The sequence below is a fragment of the Nyctereutes procyonoides genome, unplaced genomic scaffold, assembly GCF_905146905.1.
Source record: "Nyctereutes procyonoides isolate TBG_1078 unplaced genomic scaffold, NYPRO_anot_genome, whole genome shotgun sequence".
Taxonomy (NCBI): Eukaryota; Metazoa; Chordata; class Mammalia; order Carnivora; family Canidae; genus Nyctereutes; species Nyctereutes procyonoides.
Genome location: NW_026575048.1, coordinates 21,494,578 through 21,515,331, shown reverse-complemented (window position 1 = coordinate 21,515,331; position 20,754 = coordinate 21,494,578). Strand labels below are relative to the sequence as shown.

General features: G+C 42.3%; 2 protein-coding genes across 9 annotated transcripts in view; one reads left to right on the top strand and one right to left on the bottom strand.

Annotated features, from left to right (window-relative positions):
• Window positions 1-13,656, top strand: part of LOC129511178 (STAGA complex 65 subunit gamma) — a 24,531-nt gene extending 10,875 nt beyond the window's left edge. The window contains exons 4-5 of one of the 5 annotated variants that reach the window (XM_055327731.1): window positions 130-395; window positions 13,525-13,656. In XM_055327731.1, the coding sequence (XP_055183706.1) occupies window positions 130-392 (263 nt within the window). In that variant the 3' untranslated portion in view covers window positions 393-395; window positions 13,525-13,656. Of the gene's footprint in view, window positions 1-129; window positions 775-7,987; window positions 8,204-10,537; window positions 11,087-13,524 lie in introns of those variants that run through there. The other 4 variants (XM_055327730.1, XM_055327729.1, XM_055327732.1 and 1 more) reach the window with 4 other exon arrangements.
• LOC129511179 (GPN-loop GTPase 1) lies at window positions 1,950-20,754 on the bottom strand. 4 transcript variants are annotated; one of them, XM_055327733.1, is made up of 14 exons: window positions 20,579-20,726; window positions 19,790-19,883; window positions 16,805-16,844; window positions 15,929-15,995; window positions 14,947-14,984; window positions 13,970-14,048; window positions 13,663-13,757; window positions 12,656-12,701; window positions 11,864-12,010; window positions 10,519-10,601; window positions 8,997-9,036; window positions 8,065-8,155; window positions 5,168-5,275; window positions 1,950-3,730 (listed from the first exon to the last, which is right to left on the bottom strand). In XM_055327733.1, exons 1-14 carry the CDS (start codon window positions 20,687-20,689, stop codon window positions 3,645-3,647), a joined length of 1,125 nt encoding a protein of 374 aa, XP_055183708.1. In that variant the 5' UTR covers window positions 20,690-20,726; the 3' UTR covers window positions 1,950-3,644. The 4 variants fall into 4 exon arrangements, with proteins under 4 accessions (XP_055183708.1, XP_055183711.1, XP_055183710.1 ...); XM_055327736.1 differs by lacking the exons at window positions 15,929-15,995; window positions 16,805-16,844; window positions 20,579-20,726 and adding an exon at window positions 20,733-20,754; XM_055327735.1 differs by lacking the exons at window positions 15,929-15,995; window positions 16,805-16,844 and having other exon boundaries at window positions 20,579-20,704.

The window sequence follows — 20,754 nt, the reverse complement described above, 5'->3', positions numbered from 1 at the left end:
CCATAATCTCCAGTCAAGTAGAGTCAGACTGAAGACTGAGCTCAAAGGCTAGGAATCTGCCCTGATGAAATATTTGTCTGCTGTGTTCCAGCCTTGGCTTACCACTGGTTGTATTTCCTCCATTGCCAGGCACAGAGGTAAATGCTTCCCCTCTTTGGAATCTGGCCCATGTGAAAATGGAGCCTCAAGAGAGTGAAGAAGGCAATGTGTCTGGGCATGGCGTGCTGGGCAGTGATGTCTTCGAGGAGCCCATGTCCGGGATGAGTGAAGCTGGGATCCCTCAGAGTCCTGATGACTCAGACAGCAGCTACGGTTCCCACTCCACTGATAGCCTCATGGGGTCCTCCCCTGTTTTCAACCAGCACTGCAAGAAGAGGATGAGGAAAATATAAAAGGTAAAGGGGAGACTTTCTCTCCAAGCTTCATGTATTACATTTGTTTCCATAAAAGGTGACGTGACTCTTACTCTTAAACACAGTGAACTTTCCCGATTTCGTTGGAGCTGAATTTAACCAATTAGGTTTGCGTTTTACTTTTACAGCTAGTTTTTGTAGTTTTCTACAACCAAGCCGCCTTTCACAGACACTTCACAATACCGGGATGGTAACCGGGAGACCAAAGCACTGTCCCTGACTGTTGTCTTTGCACAACTGAGAAGAATCCTACTGCTTGGCTCTATATTGCAGGGATATTGTACAGATTGAGATTCTTATCAAACCTCAAAGCTATGCTTGAAGAGATTCACAAGTAAATACATGCTGATGTTAAATGTCACTGTTTTCACTGAACTTGCTTCACTTTGGGGCCAAATCATTGGGAACCTGGTACTAAAACCTAACAGGAAATAGCTAATCCCCCTTTATCGATCAGTAGTCTTTCTGAAACACTTTTTGCTGTGCATGATGTCTCACAAAACCAGGGGTCTGTGGTGTTTCTTCGGACAGCCCTCATCTCGTCTGCATCGTTTCTTTTTTGTTCAACTAAGCTTTACCCCTCAAACTCACGACCCCAGGTTCGAGTCACATGCTTTCCTAAGCCAGCCAGGTGCCCCTCTTCTTCGTTAGACTTCACTCCATCTACCCTTATTCTGTCATTTTCTTATTTCCATTCAGATTTTTAAAAATATTTTACCATGTATGTTTCCTTCATTTTCTGCATTGGGAACGAAGCAAACAGGACCTGTCCAAGGACAGACTGGTGCTAGTTACATCTGTTGCATCTACTTGGCCGTCAGAGGACAGTAGTCCATCCCTTTACCAGAATTCAGCATCTGCACTGTGTTCCTGCTGGCTAGGCAGCTAAAAGGCTAGCGGTACACATCTCTCTTCCTTTACATCATGTCTTCAACCTTACATTGTTACCCATCACAGGATCAGCCCTGCTTGGCATCTGATGGTCTCAGTCATTTATTTATTAAGTGAATGATTAGCACTGGAATTATTAGCGGTAATTAACAAATGTGTGCTTTATGCCTTGATAGCGGGCACCAGCATTTAAGTACTGCTCAAGTTTGCTTTCTGGGTGCAGAATACCAGTCTTTTGAAATCTGCACACTCTTTTAAATGACCAAAATCAAGGCACAGCTTTAATTAGCATATTCCTGAATGCCTTGAATGTCAGAGGCACTGAGAACAAAGATGAATGCAGGGTAACCTAGGTAGCTTTCAGGCTGTTAAGCATCTCACTTTGACTCAGGTCATGATCTTGGGGTCCTGAGATCAATCCCCGAGTCTGTTTTTCTCTGCCCCTCTCCCCACTCAAGCGCACACATTCTCTAATAAAAACTTAAAAAAAAAGACGAATGCAGTCGCAATGAGATTACAATGTAAACTCTCAGATAATTTATAAATTTGCTAATTGCACAATCCTGAACACAATTCTCTAAACTTCCATTCCACACCTAGCTTCATCTTTCCCTATTTATGAAAGCAGACATCAGGCAGTTTCCATAAAGTAGTCATCTAGCATTTAATTCATTCAGTTGGCAAACACTTACTGAACACCAATTATGTATTGGTTCCTGTACAAGGTATACAAAGATAAGGAAGACTTTCTCTCTGTCCTTATAAAGTAGAGCTTTAAGGAATAGGCCTTTTTTTTTTTTTTTCTTTTTTAAGTAAGCTCCACACCCAGCATGGGGCTTGAACTTAACGACCCTGAGACCAAGACCTGTGTTGAAATCGAGTCAGATGCTTAACCAACAGAGCGACTCAGGCACCTCCAAATTATTTTTTAAAGAAGTATTCAAAGGCACTAAAAGGGGAAAACCAAGTATGTTCAGTCTTGCTTTGCAGATGGTTTCCTTTTGAACGGTTCAAAGTTTTAGCCTAGTGGTTTCTAGATATAGAATATTGAAATTAATATCTCTTAAGTATAGATACCTATAGATCTATACAGGCTTATAATCGACAGGTATGGAACACTGAAATTAATACTTAATGGCAAAATAAAATACTTTTTGGAATATTTACATTGGAGAATAGGCACCAGATGGTTAAGGTTAGGTACTCTGATATAGCAGGTCGTTTTGAGATACTGGAGATTCTCAAGGCCTGGAACTGTCACAGGCTATGGTAGTTAGGGCAGTGGTTCTCAAACTTCATGTACATGGGAATCCTCTGAAGGACTTATTAAAACAGATTTCTAGGTCCCACACCCACAGTTTCATTCAGATCTTGAGTGTTGTGTCTCTAACAATTCCCCAGGTCATGCCGATGCTTCTGATCCAATGACCACACTTGAGAACCACTGAATTCGAGTACAGGTTAGGCAGGGATAAACTTTCCTGAGAGAAACGCAGTTTTACTGTGTGTACTGTGAAGAATGTGGAGGCAGGGCAAACCCTACCAAGGTTATTATTTATATATGGAATATGCACCTGACCCAAATCCATGGCCTTTGAGTAAATTACAAAAGATCCTTTTCCTTAAGGTTAATGTAGAATACAAACAGTGCCTGGCTCTGTACCCAGTTACTTGGTATGTTTACAAGAGAGACTTTAGTAAACGTCCCCTCTTTACTGAGACAGGTTTGGACACGTGGCTTTAAACCTCTGTGTTGAATAGAAGCGAACCTACTTGCAATTACATAATTCTATTATTTGAAATTATGACAGGCAGACTTAAAGTTAAAATTTAAAACTCTTTATCCAAGTCACCATCCAAAGCAGGATTCTTATTCATTAATCCTATGTTTTGCTCACCTTCTTCAACGAACCTGTTATTCTACAATGAGGTACCCCGTGTGAGGCACCTTTTGTACCCAACATTGATTGGTTGCCAAGCAGACTGCTGCCACCCTGGGGAAGCTCATGATTCCTCTCGCCCTTTCTGCTAAAAGGAGGGGAATTCATGGTACAGGGTCAAGGACAAGACGGGAGAGTAGAGTACAGATCCAGCCTAATAGAGATTTGAGGTGAATAGTAAGTTCTCTCTGTTCCATCCATCAGCAGCAAAAGTACTTAAGTTGAAATGATAAAACGTGAAGCCTGTTAGGCCCAATGGTCTTGTATCCCTGGCTGCATAGGAGTCAAATTTCCCTATAAGAGAAACACTGCTACTCTGAACAAAATTGTCCTTTATAGTAGCCCCCATCAGAGGTTAGGATAGTTCCTTCAGGGTTCCAAAATTTCAGACTTCTAGAAACTACTGGTTGTTTCTCTTCCAGTACTGTGCCATTGATTCTTGCATAAAATTCTGGAATGCTGGCTCTTCACGGCTTTCCTCTGTAACTGCAAGGAAAAAAGGTCAATTCTTAACTTTCCCATTAGAAAGGTATCAGATAATGGTAGACTAGAGCTGCTGTCACTAATCCATCAGAAACAGTACTCTGCTTCTAATAAGCTAAGTGTTTACTTCTCCCAAAGAAGAAATATCTTCCACAAGCATGCCCTATTTATCATGTTGCCCAAAATGTACAATTCCTTCCATCTATAAGTGGGGAGAATACCCCCCTCATAAAGTAACTAAAATGAGGTCCCACTCCTAGGTATTTTTAACCAAGAGAAATATATACAGCAGCTTTATTCATAACAGCTAAAATCTGGAAACAACCCTAATGGCAATCAGCAGGTGAATGGATAGACCATTCATGGTAAAAGCCATATCATGGCATATTATTATTCGTCGGTAAAAAGAACATACTTCTGACACAAGGATGGACTTGCAAGAGCATTACACTGACTGAAAAAAGTCAAACGCGAAAAGCTAAAACACTGCGATTCCAATTATACAACATTCTAGAAAAAAGCAAAATTACAGGAATAGGAATCAGATTAGTGACTGCGAAAAACTAAGTGTGCAGAAAGGGGACTGAATAAAAACAAGCATGAGGCGCTTTTGGGGGTGGTGGAAGTATTCCGTATCTTGACGTATGATGGCTGTTACTAATGCACATATATTTGTTAAAATTCAGCAAACTAAAAACCCTTAAAAAGGGTGGGCTTTACTGTTTGTAAATTATACCTCAATAAGTCTGAGTCAATGAGCCATTTTAGATGTTAGCATCCAGCATACTGGACGGCAAAGAGAGGTTTGCTCTTGGTCGTAGCTAGAACCGACAAATGTTGTTTCAAGAAACGGATTCTGATCACAGTCCATAAACTATGCCAGGTGGAACCCTGCTGAGGCCACCTTATGCATTCTTGCCCCTCACGCCCTAAGTATTCTTCTTTTTTTTTTTTAAGATTTTATTTATTTATTCATGAGAGACACAGAGAGAGAGAGAGAGGCAGAGACCCAGGCAGAAGGAGAAGCAGGATCCATGCAGGGAGCCGATGCGGGACTCGATCCCGGCTCTCCAGGATCACACCCTGGACTGAAGGCGATGCTAAACCGCTGAGCCACCCAGGCTGCCCCTCACCCCCTACGTATTCTTAAAAGAGTATTTACAGAAAACAAAAATTCTAGATTTCTCAAATGGATTTCGAGCTAAAGATGAGAAGACACAAGACTAATTAAAAGCCTATAATGAGCTCAATGTTGACCGTTCAGTAGAGGCCAGGAACTCTCAATACATGCACTCTTTCCTGCTGCTATATCCAGTGCCATCTCTTCTCTCCCCTATCACTGGCTGCATGTGTAAGGTTTCTCTGAATAAGCAGCTCCCGAGCAAACATGATGGGGATGAGCAGCTACTCTCTTCATGAGCCACTTCAGCCACCTCTCACCTCTGTGATCAATATCATCAGTATCACTGTCGGCTTCGTCATCCTCTTCATCCAAAGTTCCCCGAGTCAGGATCAAGTCAGAAGGGTCAAGTGCCCGAGATAAGCTGCCTACAGAGAAAACACCAATCAGTAGCATGTCATGAACCTATATGTCCTCAAAAAGATGATTCTGATTCAGTGACTATGGTTATAAATTGGCAGGATGAAAGTGGTCGTGATAAATATAAATGCAGGATTTTACCTTTTCTAAATGTATTATTGTTAATACCACTTAACTTTTACAGTAGTATAGTTCACAATATGCTTCCAGGATCCCAGTAACCCCAAGGTGCTCTTTTTAAGCTGAAGAAAATAATTTTCAAGTAGCTCGCCCTCTTTCATTCTTACTAGCTGCTAGAAGAGGCTATAGTTTTTCTTATGAAGACTAAGGACATGTGAGCAGATGCAGTGTGCTGGGGAGTCAGGGTAAAGGAAGATCCAGATGGAAATTTAAGTTCTGAGGGTCTGAAGAGAACAGATGGTGAAATGGCAGGCAGCAAAGGAGCCCGGATATTTTTCAAGAGAAAGAGGGAAGGAGGAAAATGGGAAACTGAATCTACTCTTAGAGACTAATTTCCTACTCCGAGAAACTCAACGAGGGCTAAGTGCCAAGCAAAGTCGAATTCAGCCTGCGAGGGTTGGGCTTTACAAGAACCTCCATGATGCCACATATCCTAGAGCCTTCAGGAGCCTCGTCAGAGAAAAGTCACCTGGGGACTGAGGAGGCCGACAGTGACAACAGCAAGAGACACAGATCTCTGGGGCCCTGCGGCCCTGAAGACGGATGGTGGCATGGCGTGTTAACAGTCAGAGCTTCAGTCGGTGCCTAACTATACTTGGGATGTTCCCCCAATAATTTACTGCAAGTCTTCAACTTTAACAGGTTATCTGACTGTGAAAGACCTTTTGCAGCAGATTGAACACTTACTGCTTCACATATTTTTTAAAGATTTTTAATTTATTTATTCATGAGAGACACACACACACAGAGAGACAGACAGAGAGAGAGAGAGAGACGGGCAGAGACACAGGCAGAGGGAAAAGCAGGCTCCATGGAGGGAGCCTGACATGGGACTAGATCCCAGGTCTCCAGGATCATGCCCTGGGCTCATCGGCTCAACCGCTGAGCCACCCGGGCTGCTTTGCTTCACATATTCTTGAGTGATTTAAAGGAGCGCAGCACACAGGTGTTTATGTCGCTGAGGTGTACAAGGATGGCCAGGCCAGTTCACTTAACTGGTAAACCCAGCCACAGTCCAGCATCTCCCCCTCCAAGCTGCTTTGCATGGACTATCGAAGATACAGCAACAGCTTTCGTGAGTAGAACTTCATTCCTTTAAAGGTCAGTCCATCCATAAGTGTGGATGGGTGGGGGTGCATACATACTAAATATGAGCGCCAATCTAGAAACCCCTAAGAATCAATGACAAAATGAATTCAAACAATAAGAAAATACAGGGGCGCCTGCGTGGCTCAGTCAGTGGAGCGCCCGATTGTTGGTTTCAGCTCAGGTTATGATCTCATGGGTCATGGGCTCAAGCTCCACACTGGGCTCCTCACTCTGTGTTGAGTTCATAAACTGAGCTGAAACCAAGAATCGGGCGCTCAACCGACTGAGCCACCCAGACATCAGCTTCCAATTCTTTCTTCCTCTCCCTCCCGCTCTGCCACTCCCACCTTATGCGCTTTCTCAAATAAATAATCTTTAAAAAAATTTAAGAACATGGGATCCCTGATGGTGCAGCGATTTGATGCCTGCCTTTGGCCCAGGGCGCGATCCTGGAGACCCAGGATCGAATCCCACATCGGGCTCCCGGTGCATGGAGCCTGCTTCTCCCTCTGCCTGTGTCTCTGCCTCTCTCTCTCTCTCTCTCTCTCTCTCTCTCTCTGTGTGTGTGTGTGCGACTATCAAAAATAAATAAAAATTAAATCAAAGACTAAAGAAACATTCCAGATTAAAGGAGAGAGAGACAAGACAACTCAATGCAATGCAGATCCAGGATTTTCACCTGCTGTACAGGGCAAATAGCTACACCTAAATAAGGATTACACACTACACGACAGTAGCAGTGTTCATTTCCTAATTTCTAGTAATGAGCTTATATAAAATATCCTTGTTTTAGGAAATACAGACAGAAGTATCAAGGATAATATTGAAAAATAAGAAGTGTGTAACTTACAGGACTCTGAAAAAAGGAACATGTTTTGTTTACAAATGTATACTTATATACAAAGTCATACATCATGAGAAGAAGACAATGAAGCAACGTGGTAAAACGTTGACATTTTGTGAATCTGGTTGAATGCTACCTAGTAATAATTCTACTAGCCACGCAATTTTTCTGTTAATCTGAAAGTAGGTCAAAATAAACAGGAAACAAGGGAGGAGAGTGGAAGGCAAAAAACGTATTTAAGAAAACTGAGTGGGGGGATGGGGTAACTGGGGGACAGGCGTTAAGGAGGGCACTTGATGTGATAAGCACTGGGTGCTATTATGCAACTGATGAACCACTAAACTCTACCCTCAACTTCCTAATACACTGTATGTTAACTAATTTAGGTTTTTTGTAAAGTGTTTAAGAAAATAGAGAAGACATCAAGTATCTAGCTGAAGTAAAGCAAAACCTACCTGAAGAGGAAGAACTCAAAGTGGTATAGTTAAACACAACGTCCAGTTTACCTTTGCAAATCACACACAAAGCAAAAGCGGTAGAATAGATAAATAAATACATTGATCAATCTCAAACACATTATTTTTATCCTTTTCTCGCTCTTAAACAGAAGTATCTTCCTGCTCGGTGGAAATACGCATATCATCCTTTCAGTTCCTAACACCAGGAGAGGAGACCCTCCAGTACCTGTGGCAGTCCCTGTGTCCAAGGCTACAGAGCCCATATCTTTCCGAAGGCGTTCCAGTTGTTCCTTCTGCTGCTGGCTCTCTGCATTGGCCTGTACACACAAAGAAAAATATCTTCATATTAAAAAAGGAGTCCTAGGGGTGCCTGGGTGGCTCAGTCCGTTAAGCATCTAACTCTTAATTGCGGCTCAGGTCATGATCTGTGTCGCTGAGCATGGAGCCTGCTTCAGATTCTCCCTCCCTCCGCACCCTCCCCACCCAGGTAACACCCTCTCTCTCTACAAAATAAATATAAGTCAAATAAAATCTTTAGGGAAAAAAAAAATAGGAGCCCTGAATTAGATGCCAGACTTGTAACTGGAGATGACTAAGTATACACACAAACACTAGAGGCTATTTAGACATTGAGGCAGGTAAGAGATAGCAGATACAGAAACACCAAGCAGTGTGGATCAAGATAGCACAAGTTCAGACTGGAGGGCTCTGCAGAATGAATTAGGGGTTGCAGAAGTTAGACACAAGAACCCATCAAAAGAAACGTCAAGCACACAGCAGTGATAAGGGGCCCAATGGAGCTGAAGGGGGCAGGCCAAGCGATTATTTGGAATAAGCACTGTGAACCACTTTTTTCTTAAAATTCTATAACCAGCTCTTAAATGCAGCTTAGAGTAGGAGTGGGGTGGGGCCCAAGAAGTGCTTAGCGCATCTAACAGGAAAAATCAGACTTTAAGAAATTCAAATAAAGAGAAGAAAAACAATTAAGGGGCCCTCCTGCATCTAGACAGCACACATACAGGTTTACTAATTTAAAATAACAAACACGTAGAACGTACACTGATAGCCCCCAAAAAAGTATTTATGGCAGGAGGATTAGTGCATGGTTTAAAGTTCTTTTTTAGTGGCCCAAAACATACACATAGCCTCCTCTCTTACCAGTGACTTCTTCAGACGTTCATATTCAGGACGATACTCCCTGGAGAGAGAAAACACTTTCTAAATTCCTGTGTTTAATAATCTGTCCTACCCGCCTCCACATCATTTCCATGTTCCTAGGGCTCTGACAATAACAGAAGACCTTACTTTACTGAATGTTAGATGGAACAAGTCTTAGTCACTGATATTCTATATACCTATGGAATTAAAAGTCAAAGTGCTTGTCCCCACTCTGAAACCAGCAAAGAGACAAAAAACTGCTGGCCTGGAAAGATGAACTCTGCGGAGTTCATGTCTGATGAGCTCATCATTTGTTTGGATAAACACAGTGATGAATGAATAAAAGAAGGTAGGCCCGTTGGGCTCAGGAAGCTCAATGTGTAATTATGTGGCTTATCTGGGCGACAACAAAAGGATACAGAAGGGTCTGTCCTGAGGCTTTGGTAACACACAGAAAGACCCCTTCTCTGATGAATCAAAATCAAAATAATGTGTCTAAAAATCACCATGTGGTTGTTAGAATCTTGCTAACAAATGAAGCCAAAGGAAGCTAATTATCATGCCACCCCCCAAGGAAAGCGTTCGGATTACATTTTCCTTTAAGTAAACAAATTCCAGTATTAACGATGATAACAGTAACAACAATCATTTATCGTGAAATGTGCTCGCTATGTGTCAGCAGTCAGCAATTATACTAGGTGCTTCAGATGTATTTTCTCAAATAACGCTCACAACCTTAACAATAAAATGCTACTATCCCTGATGTACAAATGATGAAAACCTGCTAAGGCCACCCATTTATTCAGTGGAGAAAACAGAAATCCAACCCATGTCTGTCTGACTCCACAGGCTATGTTCTTAATCCAGGGTCAGCCAATGTGGCAAACAGGCCAAATCATGCCTATTTTTGTAAATAAATTTTATTAGGACACAGCCATGCCCATTCGTTTGCAAATTGTTTACGGATGCTTTCGCCCTACAATGACAGTTGAGAGTTGCAACAAAGATCGTAAGGCCTACAAAAGCCTGAAATATTTACAATCTGGCTTTTTACAAAAAAAATGTGTGGGGCGCCCGTATGGCTCTGTCCGTTAAGCATCTGCCTTCAGCTCAGGTCATGATCCCAGGGTCCTGGGATCCAGGACCAGCCCTGCATTGGGCTCCCTAATCAGCGGGGAGCCTGCTTCTCTCGCTCCCTCTCTGCCTGCAGCCTCCCCTGCTTGTGCTGTCAAATAAGTAAATAAGATCTCTTAAAAATTTTTTTAAAAATAAAACAAAAAATAAAAAGTCTGAACACTCTTGCTCTTAATCACTAAATACAGTGAAAGTTGTACACTATGTTTAAAGAAGGTTAATGGAGACTTCTTATCCCTAAGTGTACACACACAGATCCCGTACACATCCAAATGACAAATGTAATACCTACACTGTGAAACCCAAATGCTTTGCCTGGCAAAACGCTATCGTATCAGACTGTGGGTTACTAAAAATGTCATCAAGAGGATTTTTCCTTCATCCTCACCTTTCATATTCTTCTGCAGCACTGGTGACTTGCACGAAGAGTTCATCTAAGCCTGTACCCAGAACAGCAGACACACCCACCACCTGCCAAAAGCATCAATGCCACTGAGCAAACAACTGTGTATTTTTAAATGCTGTATATATTACCTTATTCAAATGTCATAAAATCTTCATGAAAGAAGTTTAGATACCTCAAGAAGTCTCTGGCAAAGGGTGAAGCTAAAACAAAACAGCACACATACTCAAAAGCCATGGAAAGAAGTTTATGGAAAAGAGAAGACTGGATAAAAAGAAAATTAGGAGAAACACACAACGAGGCTTCTCATCTATTCCCTGTCAAATCTAACCACTGCTTGTTCTCTATAAAAATTAACTATCTCTGGTGCCTGGGTGGCTCAGTCGGTTCAGTGTCTGCCTTTGGCTCGGGTCATGGTCCAAGATCCTGGGATGGAGCCCAGCATTAGGCTCCTTGCACAGGAGGGAGTCTGCTTCTCCCTCTCCTGCCCCTTCCCTTGCTCATGTTCTCCCTCACTCTTTCTCTCAAATAAATAAAATCTTTTAAAAAAAAATTAGTATCTCAATGCCTTTGCTTGAGCAATTACCATCCTCCCTGCCATCCCGACTCACATTTGCTTATGTAAATCATACCTTTCCTTCAAAGCATACCTCTAATGCTATATCCTCCAAAATGCCTCATTTCAAGAGTGATCTGCCCCTCAGCAGCATCAGGCCCAACCTCCAATCTTAGTAAGATCCTTACCACAATATATTATGTTTCAATTCTGTATGTAGCCTTCCCTTTGAACTAGATCATAAACTCTGAAGGTAGGGTCTTTATCTTCTTTATCTTCTTTTTTTTTTTTTTTTTTTGAAGTAATCTCCCAATGAGGGGCTCGAACTCATGACCCTGAGATTAAGAGCCAGCCATGGGGTACCTGGTTGGCTCAATAGTTTGGGCATCTGCCTTCGGCTCAGGTCATGATCTCAGGGTCCTGGGATAGAGGCCCATGTCGGGCTCCCTGTTCGGCAGGGAGCTGGCTTCTCCTTCTCCCTCTGCCCTTCCCCCTGCTCATGGGCGCTTATTCTCTCTCTCTCAAATAAATAAATAGAATCTTTAAAAAAAAAAAATAGCCAGCCACCTCTACTTTATCTCTTAAACTTCCAGTTTTAAAACTGGACAGCAACATGTAAAAGAAGAGGTGGGAAAACCTCCAATTTTTAATAAGTAATCCTTTAAATGCTTTGTGAAAATACCAAACTTCTTTTCTAAGATAGGCTCAACGCCAGCCCTATGGTTAAGAGGATGTCTGAAGGGACTGTCAGTATAAGCAGAGGAGAAAGTTTACCCTAAGTGAGCTGTAAAACTCATCCAACACCAGGCTCATTGAACGAGTCAGGTTACTGACATATGTAGTCTCTTGATTCAAGGCATCTTGGAAAGCTTCAAAATCTTGCATCCATTCCACTGCAAAGCTGTGATCAATGATGTCAGTCTGTACCAAACAGAAGACAATTATCAGCAATCAGAGGTGTGTTTAGATACCAAACAACGTCAAAAACTTTTTAATTAAATGCCAACCACAAAGCAATTATTCTTATTTTTTTTTCTCTGCTTCCCCCATTTCCTCCTCCACTACAACAAACCATAAAGGACCACGGATACTGTAAACAAATGAACATATGTGTTCTCTTGGTTGAAGCCAACCCTTTACTATCCACTGCCAAGTGACCATGACCACAGTAGATGCCAGCACATACTAGGCTCTGAAGTCATATACTCTCTTGAATCCTTGCTGTCGACTCAAGAAAAGTGAAGTTTTCTGTTTTAATTGCTCTGCCAATAAACAAGCAGTCCCTCCCCCATATACATAGTTGTGATTCTGAGGAATAACCTATACACTATGATTGAGGGGCTACTCTATCCAGTTTTAAATTACTCTGAGGAGAGCCAGTAATAAATATTCATTTAATTCGACTGAATCTTTTTCCTACAAATGCTCATGACTTTGTTTCAGTTAAGTTTGAATCTATTCTCCGACATGTGAAAATCCTCACCTACCCAAACCCCTAAACCTTCCAATAACACAAGGTTCTGATGAAAAAGAAATACTAAACCACAAAAGGAAGGAACCACTTACTTTATTCATAACCACAATGAAAGGCAGCTTGGTTTTGTACAAGATGCTGAAAATCAAACATCAAGACATTATCAGTGAAAGCACTTAAGCTCTTGCTTACCCAATTGTCAGTCTGCTAGAACCGAGTAACGAGAACTGGAATGGGTTCAGACGCTACATACAGCTATCCATCCTGACACAGCCCTCACATTCTACTCTCCCAAGAGGAAGAGGGACTTCACCGCTACCATTAAGCAAACAACACACATACGTTCTCTTTCTTTCTTGGAGTAATAATGCTTTGATATTCATCTGGTTTTCTGTGTATGGGTTTTTTGTCTGGTTGTTTCTACCAAATAATGGTCTCTTTTAAACAATATATACGGAAACAACGCTGTCAGACGTCAGATTTCTATTTGGACTACAATTTATTGCATCTACCAAGAAGGTATATCCCTAGTCATAGGAGAAGGCACAAATGCTGGTGATGGTTTTTGTGTATCCACCAAATAAAATTCTCTCAAATTTCATAATAATTTCCCTTGCTCTATGTCGAATGCACTCACATACCCTAGTAAGGCATGTCTCTCTGTCCTTAATGACAGACACCAAGTTGGGGCAAACTTGTGCTTTTTGGAATTATAGATAAATCTCTTTATTCACAATCTCTCATTTTATAATTTAAGTCTACATGTCATAACACAGAAAAGGAACATTTATATCAGAGGGCTCTATTCTATTTAGACTTGTTTCATTCAACTGCGAGCGACTACCAAAAGGTTCATATTCATACAGTACCTGTTTCTGTAACAAGCAAAGGGGGGAGATGAGAAGCTGGTCAAAGAGAATGCTAACACATATGCCTCTTTTCTCTTCTAATCTCTCCCCAGCTCACAACTACTAAACTGAGGGGCACATCTGAATGAGCACAAATCCAGGTTGGTAAGCACTCAGGACTCAAATATAAAAAAGAAAAGAGGAGGCCTCCTACCTTGATGTAATACCATGGCCCACCAACAATTCATTACCTGCAGGCATAGAGCATATTGGACATGAAGGTCACTGGATTGGTACTTCTTGATGTATCCATGACGTATATGACAACTGTGGGAAATGAGGATGCCTAAAGCCACAAAATAATCACAGCCTTAGTCAAAGGACTCATGACCTATCTCCAAACTCTTTTCCCACCTTCCTTAGCAAGGGAAAACCACTTTAGGCAGGGTGCCAAGAGCTTCCACAACTAACTTCCCATATGGCATCCCACTCAATAAAAAGATGCTTAACCAGTTTAGCGCTCTAGTTAGTCAGTCTAACAAGTCCTCGAATACTCACCAGGGCTTCAGTAATGATTGTCCCAGAAGCCGACCACGTGAAAACCTCAATCTGTCCAGGTGTGTCAAGCAAGACATATCTGTATCAAGAACAACCATTCGAGAAGTATCACACCTGTGAAATACTGAAAGATATTCCAGCACACGTAACACTGAACATCTGCTTATCCAAGAAGGAATAACCTCTTCACACTGTCAACTCTAACTTCCTCCCACTACCCTTAAAACGTATACTACCTGTCCAGTATTCATGATACCAGGCAGGAGTAGCAGTCCACAAATTGCTGCAAATGATCACAGAAGAAACTATGATCATATTAGAAACACACTGTGTTAAAAATAAGAGATAAACAAAACCAGAAGGCAAATCTCTTGGGGAACCAAGGTTTCTTGGGGTCGTGGTGGGGGGCGTCGAAGGAAGGTTTTGAATTCTCTATAATGAGCATATAGTCTTTTTTTTTCCTTTTATTTTTTTTTAAGATTTTATTTATTTATTCATGAGAGACACAGAGACATAAACAAAGGGAGAAGCAGGCTCCCTGCAGGGAACCCGATGCAGGACTCAATCCCAGAACCCTGGGGTCACGACCTGAGTCAAAGACAGACACCCAACCACCGAGCTACCCAGGCGCCCCTTATGATTTATTTTTAAACAAGGGTTAGAAAGGTACTTCAGAGATTTTAATGCCAACAAATGTGTTTTCCCAAGAGAAGGTAGGGAGACAACTGAATTTGGACAAAGTCTTAAAACACCTCCTAGGAAGCCATGGGCATATATGACAGTGATTGGGGGTAGGATACTATTGAATTTAGCTCATCACTGTAGAGCATCTTAATGATTTCTTTTGCCCACCTTTTTGTTTCACTTCTAATGGTTTCATCTCAATCTACACCCTTTCAGAGCCCGATGGTATCCTGAAATCCTTGAGACACGGCAACTACAGTGTAATAAACAGGTGTTAGGCCAAAAGCACTTACTTAGACATGTTCTGGGCCTTCTCAATAAATTTCATCACCTGAAAGAAAAAAGATGCCAATTAAAAACAGGATCCATCTTCAATACAAAAATCACCGTTTCCAGGGTGGCCCACCTTATAGGCAACTATCAACTACTGAATCTCTGTTCTCAGTCTTAGGACACCAACTAATAAACTCCATGAACTAAGGAAACACAGTCACATCAGCAGCACTGACACACCCCAGAGTGTACTGCAGGGTCCTGAGAAGCTGAAGACGATCTCTCACTTTCGGGTCATATCTCTTAGTACTTTGGTATAAAATGTTTAACAGCCTGTCTCTTGGAGTGACATGAGGGTAAAAAATTCATGATTACAAAACACTCTTGTAGAAGTAGGAGAAAAACCTAAACAGTGACAATTATCTGTCACATGTAAAAAAGCCCCATTATCTTTCCATTCCATGCCTGCTAGCCCCTCCCACTCCCCAATCCTCCACTCCATCCTCAAGGTGACAGTATAAGCCAAGATCAAGAAAAGAACCTAGATTTTTGTTTTACTGGCCATCACAAATGTTAAATGTGAAGTGTCTCACAATACTGATTATCCTGTCATAACTTACTTCTCTGTCTATCAAAATGTTTACTTATTTTCCATATGTATATCCAGGTTTATTGCTCTTCTTTCCCAATGTGAGCAAGCCAAGCATTCAAAAGTCAGAGGTTTTTGGGGATCCCTGGGTGGCTCAGCGGTTTGGCGCCTGCCTTTGGCCCAGGGCGCGATCCTGGAGTCCCAGGATGGAGTCCCACGTCGGGCTCCCGGCATGGCGCCTGCTTCTCCCTACTCCTGTGTCTCTGCCTCTCTCTCTCTCTCTCTCTCTCTCTCTAGGTCTATTATAAATAAATAAATAAATCTTTAAAAAATTAAGTCTGTCATCGGTTTTAAAAAAAAAAAAGTCGTAGGTTTTTACGCATTCATGTCTATAAAAGTAAAAACAGACATACCTGATCAAATCTGGTAGCAAAGAGATTGAGTGAGGTCACTATACCACCATTGGGCCCAAGCCCATACCTGGACACCAAGTTGAGGATTTAAATTACTTACAGATCAATTTAGGTGATGAAACTCACACTTAGGATATTATTCACACACATAGCACCGTAACATTAGTGTTCCACAAATGGAAACTGGCAGCTAATCCTTGACTAGTATATACCACACAAACTTAACCTCACAAGGAATTTTCATTATCAACATCTTCCTCATTCCTTTATCATTCTGGGGATGCCTAGGCAAAATGAAGAGATTAAAGTGACCAAAATCTAACAGACAGATGCACTTGGCACTGACAGCTTAATGGTATTAGACACTAAGATCTTAAACTATCACTGAAGATATCACACTCCTTGCTCTGATCCTCACTGGTCAACCTGCTGATTATAATTGGTCTACCCAGCTAGAGCTACCTGCAAGGAAAGTACACATTTCATACAGCATGTACTAACACTCAATGCTCTTAAATAAACCTACTCCTTTGAGTCTCCCAATCAGAGGAGGCAGTGGCCTCCAGGGCAATACTACTTTGTGGAAGCAAGGTATGGCACCAGCTACCCAGCCTCCCACTCTGGGTGCTTCTAATTACAACAGCCCATAGTCTAGAAAGATGGTAAGAAAACTGAAACCACAAGGTGTAATAGTCTAATCACCTATAATACCTCTCCTCACTCATCTTTCTATCCTCTTAAGTAAATTACTTTAAAGCAATTAAATGCTATTGCTAGTATATTTCAGAAAGAAAATGCAGAATACTCTCAAAGCCACAAAATACAGACAGTAACTAGCTAGGGATGACTCAATGAAGTAGATGCAGAAAAGGATACTGTTTCATGACTTCTTTATACTTCACAGTGTCACGAATATCTGGGAGGGTGGGGGGGGGGAAATTCAATGGAATTTAACACATAGAAACAAGGGAATCCCTGGGTGGCTCAGCGGTTTAGCGCCTGCCTTCGGCCCAGACGTGATACTCAGGTCCCAGATCGAGTCCCACGTCGTGCTCCTTTCTCTTGCTTCTCCCTCTGCATGTGTCTCTGCCTGTCTGTGTGTGTGTGTGTGTGTGTGTGTGTGTATCATGAATAAATAAGTAATAATCTTAAAAAAATCTTACAAAAAAAAAAACCCACATAGAAACAATATAGTTTGAGACACTCCACCTATAACATCCTTAGACAATGGGCCTCGCCAATCATCTCTGCTTCCTCTGAGGAAAACAAAAGTAAGTTTCTCTCCTGGTATCTCAGGTACTTTTCAAGTCTATTTTCTAAAGTTTTAAGCTAAGGTCATTGAACTGTGATACAGAAAAAAGCAAGATCGTGAAGAGAAGAACAGAAAGGCAGAAAGTGCCCTGCAAGTATCTTCCTACCAACAAGAAGCTGAAACCAGCCTTTCAGGCTTCTCTTGTCTGCATTCTCTTCTACTAATCCCCCCAGCTTCACATTGGTTTCCTTCCTTACTTGGTAAGTGGCAAGCAATCCATGAAAAATGTTAGGCTAGGGGCTCAGAAGTTATGGTAGAAACGGTCTGAGACAAGGAGAGAAGTTTTGTGTGTGTGTGTGTTTAAGATTTTATTTATTCATTAACGAGAGAGAAAAAGAGAGAGAGAGAGAGAGAGAGAGAGGCAGAGGGAGGGGCAGAGGGAGAAGCAGGTTTCATGCAGGAGCCTGACGTGGTACTTGATCCTAGGTCTCCAGGATCAGGCCCTGGGCTAAAGCTAAAGGTGGCGCTAAACCACTGAGCCACCTGGGCTGCCCTGTGTGTGTGTGTGTGTGTTTAAGTAATGTAGCCAAGTTGAGTCTTTTTTTCTTCTGTAAGATTTTCTTTAAGATTTTATTCATTTATTCATGAGAGAGACAGAGAGAGCAGCAGAGACATAGGCAGAAGGAGAAGCAGGCTCCCTAAGGGGAGCCAGATGTGGAACTCGATCCCAGGACTCTGGGATCATGCCCTGAGTATGAAGGCAGACACTAAACCACTGAGCCACCCAGGAGCCCCAGGGGAAAAGTTTTATACCACTTAAGGACCTTATCAGTGATCACACACAAAGAAAAAGGGAGCTAAATCAAGAAAAAACGTTTATTTCTTACTAACTGCCTACTGGTAGCAAGGGGTAATGCAGACCTGATTTTTCAAAGGGAATTAATGCATCCAGTAATATCTAACTAAACCTGTCTACCAGCCTACAGACTCTACCAACTATTTGAATTCCATCTTTTTTAAAATTTAGGTGTAACTGACATATAGTATCTTACTAGTTTCAGGTTTACATCATATTGATTCAATATTTTTATAAATTTCAAAATGATCTCCACAAGTCTAGTTACCATGTGTCATCATACAAAGTTATTATAGTATTAATTCTATTCCCTAATCTATAAGTTATATCCCTATGACTTAGTGTGTACCTGGACGTTTGTACCTCTTAATCCCCTTCACCTATTTCACTCACTCCCAGCTCCTCCCTGCTCTGGTAACCAACAGTTTGTTTCTTATATCTGTGAGTCTGTTTCTGCTTTGTTTTGTTTTTTAGATTCCACATATAAGTGAAATCATAAGGTATTTGTCTTTCTCTGTCTTGGCTTATTTCACTTAGCATAACATCCTCTAGGTCCATCCATGTAGTCCCAAATGGTAAGATTTCATTCTTTTTTATGGCTGAGTAATTTTACAAAAAACCATATATTTATATATATATTATTTACAAATATATATATCTTCTTATCCAGTCATATATATATATACACACACATATCTATATCTTCTTATCTAGTCATCTATCATCAGGTAGAAGTCCATCCTTTAAGCAAGAAGATATTAACTTCTTCCCCAACTTCCCAAAATGACCTCTGGCTCCTGAACAAGATTTTCCTTTATTAGTATGATTAGGGTCCAAGTAGCTTAGCAGAATTAAGAGACAAAAAATGAGAGGATTAGCACAGCGACAGCCTGAAAATCAGGAAGTTCCTAGATTCTTTTCTTTTTTTTTCAAGATTTTATTTATTTATTCATGAGAGACACAGAGACAGAGAGGCAGAGACACAGGCAGATGGAGAAGCAGGCTCCATGCAGGTAGCCTGATATGGGACTCGATCCCGGGACTCCAGGATCATGCCCTGGGCCAAAGGCAGGCACTAAACCGCTGAGCCACCCAAGGATCCCAGGCTCCTAGATTCAATCAAGAATCATGACAGTGCATCATATTCACCCTTAATTTCTGTCAGAGTCACAGATTTCTCTGGAAGTCTGATGATAACCGGAAACCTTTCCCCAAAACAATGCATATATGCATATCTATGTATATGCCCGTGTCTCTGCCTCTCTCTCTCTCATGAAGGAAGAAAATCTTTTTTTTTTTTTTTAAAGATTTTATTTATGTATTCACGAGTGACACACAGAGAGAGAGAGGCAGAGACACAGGCAGAGGGAGAAGCAGGCTCCATAAGCGGAGCTCGCCTGGGTCCGGGAGACTCCATCTCCGGTCTCCAGGGTCACGCCCTGGATTGAAGGCGGCGCTAAACCGCTGAGCCACCCGGGCTGTCCAAGAAATAAGATGTTTAAAAAATACAAATGAAACAACAGTAGCCTGACACCCTCGGATCAGAAAGAGGGGAGACATGAGAGTGAGAGGTAAGGAAACTAATATACTTAGGGAAAGGAGTCAACAAAGAAAATTGTTTAGAATTTTTAGGAAATTCAAGGAAAATGAAAGATAGTTTAGAGAAAACGAAAAATGAAAGCATTAGAGATTGGCCGAGCTGGAGGCTTTTGGTTTTCTGAAGAACTTCAGAGTTCTGTTCCAGTTTACTCACCAATATTGGCAGGAAAGGGTACTTCATGTACAGCCGGGTCCAGATTAATCACATAAGGTGGAGAGCCTCGGCTATGCAGATGTCCAGTAAGCCTCTGCAGAGACGCGAAAGAGCGATGGAGTGAGACCGAGGGAATGATAAGGGGCCAAGATCCCTTTATGGATCACAGCTGAAGACTTCTGCACTTACGTGTCCCTCCCTCTACCTGAAACACTCGTCCCCAATATCCGCCTCCAACATTCAACTCTCAGGTGAAATGCTTTCTTTTCTTGATCATCCCTCCAACAGGGCCTCCCCTATTGTCTGTCGATCACTTAATTACTTGATTCGTGTGAGGTTTTTCCCCATCACTCCCGTTGAAACATTAGCTCCGATAAAGCGGGAACCTTGTCAACTTCAATCGCTGCATCTCCAGCGCTCGAAACGGAAGAGCTGCGCAAGAAACAGCACCGTAGTAATCCCCACCCGAAGCCTGGGCGCCAGCACCGTCCTAACTGCCGGTTACGTGGGAGCCCCCGCCTTCCAGGAGGCGGCAGTTTTAGCGGCAAGACGATTCCAGAACAACGTGGCAAGCTGTACCAAATACGAACTGAGGGTGCGGAGAAGAGAGCCCTAACTGAACCAGGCTAGAGTCCGAAAAGGCTCGGAACCGGAGTTGCTGGCGAGGTCCTGAAAGCCACACGCGGACCCCCTTCAACTCCCGAGCCCGTCCTCGAGGTCCCCCTGGCCTTCCGCCCACCACCGACAACCTCTCGAGCGCACCTCCTACTCCCGCGCCCTGTACGTCACCTGTACAAAGGTGGTCTTCCCAGATCCCGCCATTCCTAACACCAACAGACACACTGGGGGCCGAGGACCCCCCGAAGCCCGCTCCTCAGCGGCCTCCGCGGGCGCCGCCATCTTCCTCGGGCTCCGCCCGCTCTACCATAGAGACGCCGCGTACCTAGAGAGGCTTCCGTGCCGCC